This window comes from Dipodomys spectabilis, unplaced genomic scaffold, assembly GCF_019054845.1.
Source record: "Dipodomys spectabilis isolate Male_0828 unplaced genomic scaffold, ASM1905484v1 ptg000173l, whole genome shotgun sequence".
Classification (NCBI taxonomy): Eukaryota; Metazoa; Chordata; class Mammalia; order Rodentia; family Heteromyidae; genus Dipodomys; species Dipodomys spectabilis.
In genome coordinates, this window is record NW_024870850.1 from 10,694,190 (window position 1) to 10,705,687 (window position 11,498).

The 11,498-nt window shown below is 55.0% G+C and overlaps 1 protein-coding gene across 4 annotated transcripts in view; it reads left to right on the top strand.

Annotated features, from left to right (window-relative positions):
• Nucleotides 1–10,539, top strand: part of Pde4a (phosphodiesterase 4A) — a 33,442-nt gene extending 22,903 nt beyond the window's left edge. For 3 of the 4 annotated variants that reach the window (XM_042693565.1, XM_042693566.1, XM_042693568.1), the window contains exons 7-15: nt 1,650–1,743; nt 4,781–5,001; nt 5,641–5,739; nt 5,829–5,993; nt 6,535–6,634; nt 7,030–7,184; nt 7,373–7,495; nt 7,944–8,126; nt 9,826–10,539. In XM_042693565.1, coding sequence (XP_042549499.1) covers nt 1,650–1,743; nt 4,781–5,001; nt 5,641–5,739; nt 5,829–5,993; nt 6,535–6,634; nt 7,030–7,184; nt 7,373–7,495; nt 7,944–8,126; nt 9,826–10,422 — 1,737 coding nt within the window. In that variant the 3' untranslated portion in view covers nt 10,423–10,539. Of the gene's footprint in view, nt 1–176; nt 243–1,649; nt 1,744–4,780; nt 5,002–5,640; nt 5,740–5,828; nt 5,994–6,534; nt 6,635–7,029; nt 7,185–7,372; nt 7,496–7,943; nt 8,127–9,825 lie in introns of those variants that run through there. The other variant, XM_042693567.1, reaches the window with a different exon arrangement.
• Nucleotides 10,540–11,498: the final 959 nt, after the last annotated feature.

Genomic DNA, 11,498 nt, shown 5'->3' on the forward strand with positions numbered 1-11,498 from the left:
ACTGCCGTTGGGAGCGCGGAGGGGAAGGGAGCCCCCAGCCTTGCTGGGCCGGCCCAGGCCCCTCCGCGGCTCCCCCATTCCACTGCCCCCACCTGCCCAGCCCCCACCCCACCCCCAGCCTTCGCTAAGTCTAGCCTGAACATTTAGCAGCCCCAAAGGGGGACTAAGCCTCCAAGATGCCCCTGGTTGATTTCTTCTGCGAGACCTGCTCCAAGCCCTGGCTTGTTGGCTGGTGGGACCAGGTAGGAGAAATGAAGGGCGGGGGGGGGGGGGGGGGGGGGGGGTTGGTGTGCGCAGTGTGTTAGCTAGCCACCTTGTGATTGTGTGTGTGGGGCCCAGGAATGGGCGTGGATGGCTCTGTCATTGGATTTGGGGGGGGGGGGGCATTTTGGCTGTCTTGTGGACCAGTCTGGGTCCTGTCTGCAGCCAGTTGGCTTTGACCCTGATCTTGTATGTTGGAACATGTTTACAAGTGTGTTGTGAGGGGAGGGTGCCTAGGGCTTTGGTGGGGGTGTTTTTATTGGGGGAAACATGTGACCCTGGGTGTCAAGACACAGCCTTGTAATGCGTACCCTTTGGTTTGTGTGTGTCTGGGCTGCGTGACCCTGGGGGGGGGGGGGGGGGCGGCGAGGGAGCCTGGGACAAGGTGTGCACGGTGTCTGTGTGTGTGTCCGTGTGTGTGTCTGGGTGTGATGTGAGTTCAGGGACTCCAGCCCGGGAGAAAGGATCCCATGATCAATCACTACATGGCAGGGTGGGCTACGCTTTTGACGACCCTCCAGCTGCTCCGGACAAAGTCTGCTCCTGCCCTAGGGATGTTTGGCTGCGCCTGGGGGAGGGGAGCCATGCCCTTCCTCCTCCAAGTACAATGTCACGGCAGAGGCCTGTGTGGAGTTGGCGGGGTGGGGCGTGGGGAGGACCCCAAGCTCATTTTTTGCGTAGATTCCATTCATCTGTGCATCTTTCCAGGCAACGAGAAGGGGAATCTGGTGAGAACCCCTTCCCCAAATGGGGGGAGGGGCATCTCCTCGATTCATTATTTCCCACAAGCTATAGACAGGTCTCTTCCTTCTCCAGAGCTTGGGGTCCACGTTGCTTTATTCCAGACTGGGCTGAGACTAAAGGTCAGGACTTCAGGGTCTGGGGTCCTGTGTCTGGCAAGACCTAGAGGTCCTGGCAAAGCAAGGGTTAAGGGCCTCCAGGCCTAAGCCCCCCCTCCCCTCATTTCCCCAGCTCAGCAGCTGGTTGGAGAGGGAGTTGCTAAGGAGACTCACATCACCATGACAACGGGAATCTCCCCGTACCCCATTGGCTCTCTGTTCGGCAGGAGCCCCTCCCTTCCACAGGTGCCCCCTCTGGCTCTTCCTTGAGGGGAGTTAGTGAATAGAGTCCCTCCTTTCCTAGGGCAAGGTGGGGGTATGCTGATTCCAACCTCCCCTCCAACACCTGGGGACGCCATCCATAGCTAGCCTGGGCCTGTCCCAAGCAGCCTGGCAGAGGAGGGTCAGAGTGAAAAGATCTGAGCAACTCCAGGAGTCTCCAGGAGTTTGTTTGCATGAGCGGAGATATATAGGACCAACCCCCACTCAAATGCACAATGAAAACTGCCCCCCATCACCCCTTTTTCCCTCTCGGACTCTTTACCTTAGTTCAAAAGGATGCTGAACCGGGAGCTCACACACCTGTCAGAGATGAGCAGGTCGGGAAACCAAGTCTCAGAGTATATTTCCACAACCTTCCTGGGTGAGTGATTGTGGGCAGGGGGGGTGGGGACACCTTGGAGTAATTTCTCCCAACAGTCGCAAGTTGCCATGCTCAAGCAATGTTGTATTCACGAAGCCCCACCCCATCCCCGCCATACTCCCTGGAGCCCCAGCTTCTATGAAATCCTCATGTTAGGATATCTCCATGGGCTGGGCGCTTGGTGGCTCATGTACATCTGTTTCCAGGAGATTGAGATCTGAGGATGCTGGTTTGAAGCCAGCCGGGGCAGAAAAAAAAAGTTAGTATGACTCTTAACACCACTGCAACAGCAGAAAGCAAAAAACAAGACAGAAGCTGTGATTGAATGCTAGCCTTCCGTGAAAAAGCTATGGAACAGTGCCCAGGCCCTGAGTTCAAGCACACAGCATGGTAGCACCTACCTGTCAGTCAGCATTCCAAAGACAAGGCAGGCAAGAAGATCTTGAGGTTCTGAGTTCTAGGCCAGGCTGAGCTACACAGCGACTCCTTGACTGAAAAACCAAAGAAACAAATTCAGCCAAGACCTCCAAACTTCAAAAAATAAAATAGTGTTTTCAAACTGGGAGCCTGTGGCTCACAACTGTCACCCTAGCTACTCAGGAGGCTGAGATCTGAGGATTAAGTTTCAAAGCCAGCCCTGGGAAGGAAAGGCCTTAAGACTCTTATCTCCAAGGAACCACCAGAAAACCGGAAGTGGCACTGTGGCTCAAGTGGTAGCACACTTGCCTTGAGCTGAAGAGCTGAGGAACAGAGCCCAGACCCAGAGTTCAAACCCCATGACCGACAAAAACAAAAAAAATGCTGTGTATGGTGGTACACATCTATAATCCCAATGCTTGAAAGGCTGAAGCAGAAGGATCTTAGAGATCAGTATAGCCTACAAAGCAATATCCTGTCTCTAAAACAAACAAAAAACAAACATCTGAGCACCAGCAAGATTTGTAATCCTAGTTCAGGGCTGAGAAGTTGGCTCAGTGGTGGAGCGCTTGCCTTGCATGCCTGAGGCCCTGGGTTCAATTCCTCAGCACCACATAAGCAAAAAGAAAAAAAAAAGCCGGAAGTGGTGCTGTGGCTCAAGTGGTAGAGTGCTAGCCTTGAGCTGAAGAGCTGAGGGACAGTGCTCAGGCCCAGAGTTCAGGCCCCACAACCGGACCCAAAAAAAAAAAAAAAGATTTGTAATCCTAGTTAATAAAGAGGCTGAGATCTGAGGATTATGGTTCAAAGCTAACCTTGGCAAACAGATTTGAGAGACTTTTTTGTTGTTGTTGGTGGTGGTGGTAGTAGAGCTGGAACTCTGGGCCTGGGCGCTGTCCCTCAGCTCTTCAGCTCATGGCAAGCGCCCTACCACTTGAGCCACAGCACCACTTCTGGTTTTCTGGTGGTTCATTGGAGATCAGAGTCTCATGGACTGCCTGGGCTGGCTTTGAACTGCGATCCTCAGATCTCAGCCTCCTCAGCAGCTGGGATGACAGGCGTGAGCCACCAGTGTCCAGCACTGAGAGACTCTTATCTCCACTTAACAAAGCCAAAAACTGGAAGTGAAGGAGGTGCTCAAGTGGTAGGGCACTAGGTTTGAGTGGAAACAAGCTAAGCAGGAGCATGAGGTTGAGATCAAGCCACAGTAGTGGCGTGCACACACACGTACATATACACACACACACAATAAAATAAAATGAAAATAAAACCCTATAGGAGGCCCCCAAATACAGAATTCCACAACTCCCCTTCCCCCCCCCCCCCCAAATCTGAACTAAATAGCCCATGCAGTGAAGAAATCTTTACCACCACCACTACAAACGCAGGGTATGGTCACATTTTTTTTTTGGTTGGTTGTGGGCCTGGGCCTGGGCGCTGTCCCTCAGCTCTTCAGCTCAAGGTGAACGCTCAACCACTTGAGCCACAGCGCCACTTCTGTTTTCTGAGTGGTTAATTGGAGATTAGAGTCTCTCAGACTTTCTTGCTCGGGCTGGCTTTGAACCTTGATCCTCAGATCTCAGCCTCCTGAGTCGCTAGGATTACAGGCGTGAGCATCCTGCACAGCCTGGTCACTCTTTTATTCATCACTAAATAGCTGAAAAAAGTGTTCAGAACTGGGCATGAAGGCATGTCACCTGTAAATGCCAGTACCAGGGAGGCAGCAGTAAGGAGGATCTTGAGTTCAAGTCCAGACTGTGCTACTGTGTAACATGTTCAAGGTCTTGGCCAAGCAATATGGAGAATTCTGACATTTCAAAAATAATGGCAAGGGGGGCTGGGAAGGTGGCTCAGTGGTGGCTCAGAGTGCTTGCCTTGCATGCATGAAGCCCTGGGTTCGATTCCTCAGCAGCACATAAGCAGAAAAAGCCAGAAGTGGTGCTGTGGCTCAAGTGGTAGAGCGCTCATCTTGAGCTGAAGAGCTGAGAGACAGGGCCCGGCCCAGAGTTCAAGCCCCATGACTGACAGGAAAAAAAAAAACAGAAACAATGGCAGGGTGGGATTCTGTGTCATTGGCTCCCACCAATGAGGCTGTGGCCTACCTTTAGAGTTCTGAGGATTCAGCCAATGGGAGCTTGCCATGCAAATGACCCCTCATAGTCCTTGTCCTGGACTGGCAACCCCAGGTCATAATGGGTGGTCCCTACTTGGATTCAAAAGCTCTGGAAACTCCGCCACAGCTCCTGGGGCTGGCTCCCCACAGGGCCTCCCTTTTCTCCCTTCTCCCTCCCATGCCCCCTCCCTCCAGCGCTCCCAGCCACCATGGGGCTGTCTTTCCTGGCCCAGAAGTTTCCATGGGCATCCCTGGCAGGCAGCCACGCGTGTGCCTGGCATCCCCACCCCACTTCCACATTAACCCTTCCGATTTGCTGCCCGACCTGACTGTTACTCCAGGGGCCCCATGTCAGTCCCCAATCACCCAGAAAAGTCCTCTTAGTGACACTGAGGAGTCGGTCTGTTTGGGTATGCTTTCCCCGCATGGTGGTAAAGTGCTGAAGGCTGGGGGGGCCTTCTATGGAAGGGGTGCTCATATCCCCCCCATTTTCTTTGTAATATTTGACAGACAAACAAAATGAAGTTGAGATCCCATCCCCCACGATGAAGGAGCAAGAGAACCAGGAAACGCCCCCAAAGAAACCTTCCCAGCATCCCTTGCCCCCCGAACCTCAGTTCCAGCCCATGTCCCAGATCACGGGCGTGAAGAAGCTCACGTACAGCAGTGGCCTCAACACCAGTATCCCACGGTTTGGGGTGAAGACGGACCAAGAGGAGCTCCTGGCCCAAGTGGGTGGGGTTCTGGAGAGGCAGGGGTCTTGCCGTTCATCAGTGAGACACCTGTCAAGGCAGATTCCCCCAGAGAAAGAGATGAGGGGGCCGAAGGAGGGGCGAGAGGGGGTCTCAGCTGGAGTCTTTCTCAATCTGAGGGGTTCCATTGTGCTGGTCACTGAGGGTACCCCTGGACTGGGCACCGTCCCTTAGCTCTTTTCACTCAAGGTTGGCGCTCTACCACTTGAGCCACTGCTCCACTTGTGGGTTTTTGGTGGCTGGGGATCTTGGAAACACCAATGTCACCCCTCTGAGCTTTGGGTTCTTCAACAACCAGTTCCGATTGAGGGGGCTGGGACTGTGGCTTGGTAGTAGAGTGCTCGCCTAGCATGCGTGAAGCCTTGGGTTCGATTCCTCAGCACCACATACACAGAAAAAGCCAGAAGTGGCGCTGTGGCTCAAGTGTTAGAGTGCCAGCCTTGAGCAAAAGCTCAGAGACAGCGCCTAGGCCCTGAGTTCCAGCCCCAGGACTAGGGAAAAAAAAAAAATCTTTCCTGATGAGTCCATTCCACAGATGAGGGCTCCAGACTCCTGAGAAAGGGTCTCCCAGGCCCCTCCCCCTGCATGCTTCTGACCTTTGACCTCCATGTCCACCAGGAGCTGGAGAATTTGAGCAAATGGGGTCTGAACATCTTCTGTGTGTCAGATTATGCCGGAGGCCGCTCACTCAGCTGTATCATGTACACCATCTTCCAGGTGATGGGGGCAATGGGGAGCGGGCAGGGATCGAAGGGGCACAGGACAGGGCCGGCAGGGGTCACCGCCCGGCCCCTGCTGGTCCCCAGGAGCGGGACCTGCTGAAGAAATTCCGCATCCCCGTGGACACCATGGTGACGTACATGCTGACGTTAGAAGATCACTACCATGCTGACGTGGCCTACCACAACAGCCTACACGCAGCCGACGTGCTGCAGTCCACACACGTGCTGCTGGCCACGCCTGCGCTCGACGTGAGTGCGGCCCGCCCCCTCCATCTCTTTGCGGTTGCCCCGTCTGCTGTGTCCCGGCCCATTTGGTCTTTCTGATCTCTTGTCTCTGACCTCCCTGCTCCTCTATTTCTTCTGTAGCATCTTCATTTGCTCTCCTGGGTTTGGTTGGTTGGTTTTTGGTTTTTTTTGTCGGTCGTGGGGCCTGAACTCTGGGCCTGGGCGCTGTCCCTCAGCTCTTCAGCTCAAGGCTAGCGCTCTACCACTTGAGCCCAGCGCCACTTCTGGCTTTTTTCTTTTTTGCTTATGTGCTGCTGAGGAATCGAACCCAGGGCCTCATGCACGCAAGCCAAGCACTCTACCACTGAGCCACCTTCCCAGCCCCCAGCCCAGCCTATTGTTTCGGAGATAAAGTGTTCCTAGGAAACTCAGACTGGCCTTGATTCCCTGTCCCCCTGCCTCTACTCAGGCTTCCTGATTAATCTGCAGCCTTCGTCGTCTCTGGTCCTCCCATCCCCTGTAGCCTGTCAGTCATCCCTTTCTCTCTGACTCTTCCTGCTCGCAGGCCGTGTTCACAGACCTGGAAATTCTGGCCGCCCTCTTTGCAGCTGCCATCCACGATGTGGACCACCCTGGAGTCTCCAACCAGTTCCTCATCAACACCAGTGAGTCGTCCCCTCTTGGGGCTGAGGTTGATGGACGGGTCTTAGGGTGGAGCCAATTTGCCTGTGGGAAGAACCTGCTAGATTGAGAACCAGGGATTGGATGAATGGAGGTAGAACTGGGCGGGGTTAAGGGTGGAGCTAAGACAAGAAAGGACTAGCACGGTAGGGGAGGGGCAGCGATCTGACGGGCGTGTGTATGGGTTTGGGGCGGGGCCATTACCTTGTTGGGGCGGGGCTAGCAGTGTGGGCGGGGCCAGACAGTAGGACAATTTGTTTGGGCGGGGCCAGACGTGTAGGACGCTTGGTGTGGGCGTGGCTAGCTGTGTGGGCGGGGCGTGCCTGGGCGGGGCCAGCCAGGGTGTCACCGGTGGCTCCTCCCCTCCTCTGGGCTGCAGATTCGGAGCTGGCGCTCATGTACAACGACGAGTCGGTGCTGGAGAATCACCACCTGGCCGTGGGCTTCAAGCTGCTGCAGGAGGAGAACTGTGACATCTTCCAGAACCTCAGCAAGCGCCAGCGACAGAGCCTGCGCAAGATGGTCATCGACATGGTGGGCGGGGCTTGGGGCAGGGGCAAGAAGGGAGCCAGGAAAGCATGCTTAGAGAGCCAGGAGGGTCAGGAGCCCAGAGGGAACCTTCTGGAAACTGGAGGGTTCTGCAGAATGAAAACCTCCCCAGGCCTGGGTGGGATCCACGGCCCTTCTCACAGACACCCCTCCCCTCCTCCGTTTGCCCACAGGTCCTGGCCACGGACATGTCCAAGCACATGACGCTCCTGGCCGACCTGAAGACCATGGTAGAGACCAAGAAAGTTACCAGCTCTGGAGTTCTCTTACTGGACAACTACTCCGACCGCATCCAGGTGCCCACACCTCTCTATTAAACACACCGGGCCCACCCGGTGCTGGTGGCCCACACCTGTCATCCTAGCTCCTCAAGAGGCTGAAATCTGAGGATCATGGTTCGAGGCCAGCCCGGGCAGGAAAATCCATGAGACTCCTATCTCCAATATACCACCAGAAAACTGGAAGTGACGCTATGGCTCTAACGGTAGAACGCTCGCCTTGAGCTGAAGAGCTCAGGGACCGCACCCAGGCCCTGAGTTCAAGCCCCACAGCTGACCAAAAAAAAAAAGACACTGAACCCCTTCCCCAACGCTTCCATCTCCTCTCTACTTCCCCTCCCTCCTCCCCAAGCCCTTCACCCCACTCCCCTTCACCACGTGGGGGAACACACACACACACACACACACACACACAGACAGATAAGGTGTGGCCCCTAAAGGGCCTCCCATCCCCCACCCTCGGCAGGTCCTTCGGAATATGGTCCACTGTGCAGACCTGAGCAACCCCACGAAGCCCTTGGAGCTGTATCGCCAGTGGACTGATCGCATCATGGCTGAGTTCTTCCAGCAAGGGGACCGGGAACGGGAGCGTGGGATGGAGATCAGCCCCATGTGTGACAAGCACACAGCGTCTGTGGAGAAGTCTCAGGTACACGTGCGCAATGTCAGCTTTCTCTGCTTTCATCCTTCATGTGGATGAGAAATTGGCCACGCTTTCTCCACTGAAGGACGATGGTTCTGAGCCTCTGCACTCACAAACAATATGGAGATCTTTCAGATATTACTAGCTCAGTGACTGCACCAACCAGCTTATCTGATTGCTACTTAGCTGGGCATGGTAGTGCATGCCTGTAATGGGGGTGGGGGGGGCTGAGGCAAGAAATTGAGAGTTCAAGGTCAATGTGGATTACATAATGAAGGCCAGACTGCCTGTATTTAAGACTTCTGTCTTAGCTGGGGCCTCACACCTATAATCCAACTATTCAGGAGGCTGAAATCTGAGGATCACGGTTCAAAGCCTGCCTAGGCAGGAAAGTCCATGAGACTCTATAACCTCCAATTAATCACCAGGAAATGGGAAGTGGAGCTGTGGCTTAAAGTGGTAGAGCACTACCCTTGAGCAAAGAGTTCAGAGCTAGCACTGAGGTCCTGAGTTCAAGACCCACAACTGACCAGAAATCTGTGTATGTGCTCTGTGTGTGTGTGTGTGTGTGTGTGTAGCAATACTTGTGTGAGTTTGGGGGGAGGTTAAACTATAAATTATAGCAACTTTTGTCTATATAGTACTGAGCAAAGTACATAGTTTTTTAGTCCCAGCTACTTTGGAGGCCAAGACAAGAGGACTGTTTGAGCCCAGGAGCTCACCCGCCTGGACACCAGAGTGAGGCTTTGATTCTTGGGTGACTTACGAGAAAAGTCAAAGTTGTCCACTCATCAGAAAGGAAAAATAATAAGAAAGTATTCATCAGCCATCTACCCTACCATAAGGTTTCTGGTTTTTCTTGGTTGAAAAAATAAATAAATAAAAGCCAGAATAGCCGGGTGCTGGTGGCTCACGCCTGTCATGCTAGCCACTCAGGAGGCTGAGATCTGAGGATCATGATTTGAAGCCAGCCTATCCAGGAAAGTCTATAACACTCTTTTATATTCAGTCAACTACCAAACATCCAGAAGTGACGGTGTGGCTCAAGTGGTAGAGCACTAGCCTTGAGTGAAAAATCTCAGGGACAGTGCCCTGTACACACACACACACACATACACACACACACACACACACACACACACACACACACACACACAGCCAAATGAGTATCTGTGATGTTACAATTTAAAAAACAAAACCAAAAGGAAATTTTTCAGTTTTTTGTGTAAGGCTTGGCGAAACAAAGTTGCTAGATCAGATGAAAGAACCCGGGGTTTATTGTTTTAGGGGATTTTTTTATAGCCTAGTGTGGACAGCCTTAAGCTTACTATCCTGTTAGAAGCATGGAGGGCTCTGTGTGTGTGTGTGTGTGTGCATGCCAGTCCATGCCAGTCCTGGCACTTGAACTCAGAGCCTGAGCACATTTTTCCTGAGCTTTTTTTTTTTTTTTGGTCAGTTGTGGGGCTTGAACTCTGGGCCTGGGCGCTGTCCCTCAGCTCTTCAGCTCATGGCGAGCGCTCTACCACTTGAGCCACAGCCTCACTTCTGGTTTCCTGGTGGTTCATTGGAGATAAAGAGTCTCGCGGCCTTTCCTGCCCAGGTTGGCTTTGAACCGCTGTCCTCCTCTCTCAGCCTGGCGAGTAGCTTGGTGACAGGTGCACCGCTGGCCGCGGGCTTAGCCTCCCCGCCTCCCTCTGTCCCCTAGGTGGGCTTCATCGACTACATCGTGCACCCCTTGTGGGAGACGTGGGCGGACCTCGTGCACCCCGATGCTCAGGAGATCCTGGACACCCTGGAGGACAACCGGGACTGGTACTACAGCGCCATCCGGCAGAGCCCGTCGCCACCCCCGGAGGAGGACGAGGAGTTTCCTGGGGGTCCCGGACACCCCGCCGCCCCCGAGAAGTTCCAGTTTGAGCTGACGTTGGAGGAGGAGGAGGAGGACGACACACCCCTGGGGACCCAGGACGCCCCGGAAGCGGACGGCGGGAGCGTGACCCCCGGACCCACCTGCGGTGGGTGTGCAGCCCACGATGGATCCGAAGCCGCGGGCCCCACCAGCCCCCCAACTTTGAGGACCCCACCCGCTCTGCAGGAGGCCCCGGGCCTCGCGGGCCTCCCCTCCACGGCGGCCGAGGTGGGGGCCCCAAAAGACGATCGGGCTGCCAAGAGGGCCTGCGGGGCCTGCTCCCCCTCCTCCCCCTCCTCCTCCTCCTCCTCCTCCTCCTCCTCCTGCTCCTCGGGGACCCCGGAGGACACCCCGGCCCTCCCCCCAGCCCCAAGTGGATGGGACCCCACCTGAGCCCCTGCAGCCCCGGGGCGCCCCGAGTCTCCCGCATCCCCACCGCCGCCCCGCTCCTCCTCCTCCTCCTCTTCCTCCTCCACCCCAAAGACTCATCGCCCTCCTGAGAAAAAAAGAAAGCAGAAAAGTGGGGGGGCTTTTGCTTTTCTTTGCTTCCCCCCGAGGCCGTGGCCACGGGGGGGGGGCGGGCCTTTGGATGGAGGGGGGGGTCCCCCGAGTCCTGGAAGGGATTTTATTTTTTCAATATTAATTGTAACATTTTTAAGAAAAAGAGCAAAAAAAAGAAAAAAAAAACAGAATGAAACACGGCAACTGTAGACCCCTCCCCTGTCTTCCCGGCTCCCCCTCTTCCCTCGGCTCTCTCTGCCCCTGAACCCCGACCTTCCCCGCTCCCCATTCTCTCTCCCTTCTTCCGGGCCCCCAAGTGTGTCTTCCATCTTGCTGGGCTTCTCTAAGAACCCAGGCAGAGATGTAGGCCATCTTCCAGGTTCTGATTTGGGGTGAGGGGGTGTCTAGTATGGAGCTGTGAATACATAGCCATCCTAAGAGGAGGGCTCAGTGTTGAGGGGCGCTCCGCTGAACCCCCAGAGCAGTCTTCCACCTCATTTATTTATTTATTTATTGTTACCACTCTAGCCATAGGGAGCAGAAGCCCGGGGAGCTGTGGCCAGTCATTGTGGGGAGACCCTGACGCCCCCCCATAACACACACTCCTAACAATTGCCACGCACACGCCCCACATCACATTCACTGTCAAGGAAAAGGGAGTTCCCGGCTGCGCATCCGCCCCTTCCAGCTGCTTCTCCTCCTGTGTCTGCCTTAAGATGACCCCCGCAGAAGGAGGAGTCCTGGTGGCAGTGGTCCCCCTGTAACCTGAGGGGGGTCCAGGCCCAGATCCTCATCCCCAGCACCCCTTCCTTGTGTCCTGAACCCCTCCACGTGGACCCAGCCCCCACCAGTCTTTGCCCTAGGAGGAAGCAATAACAATGTGTGCCCCCAAACCCCCGTCCTTGGGCAACCTTCCACCCCAGCACCAAAGCGATCCTGCGGTTCCCCCAACTTCACAGAGCCCCATC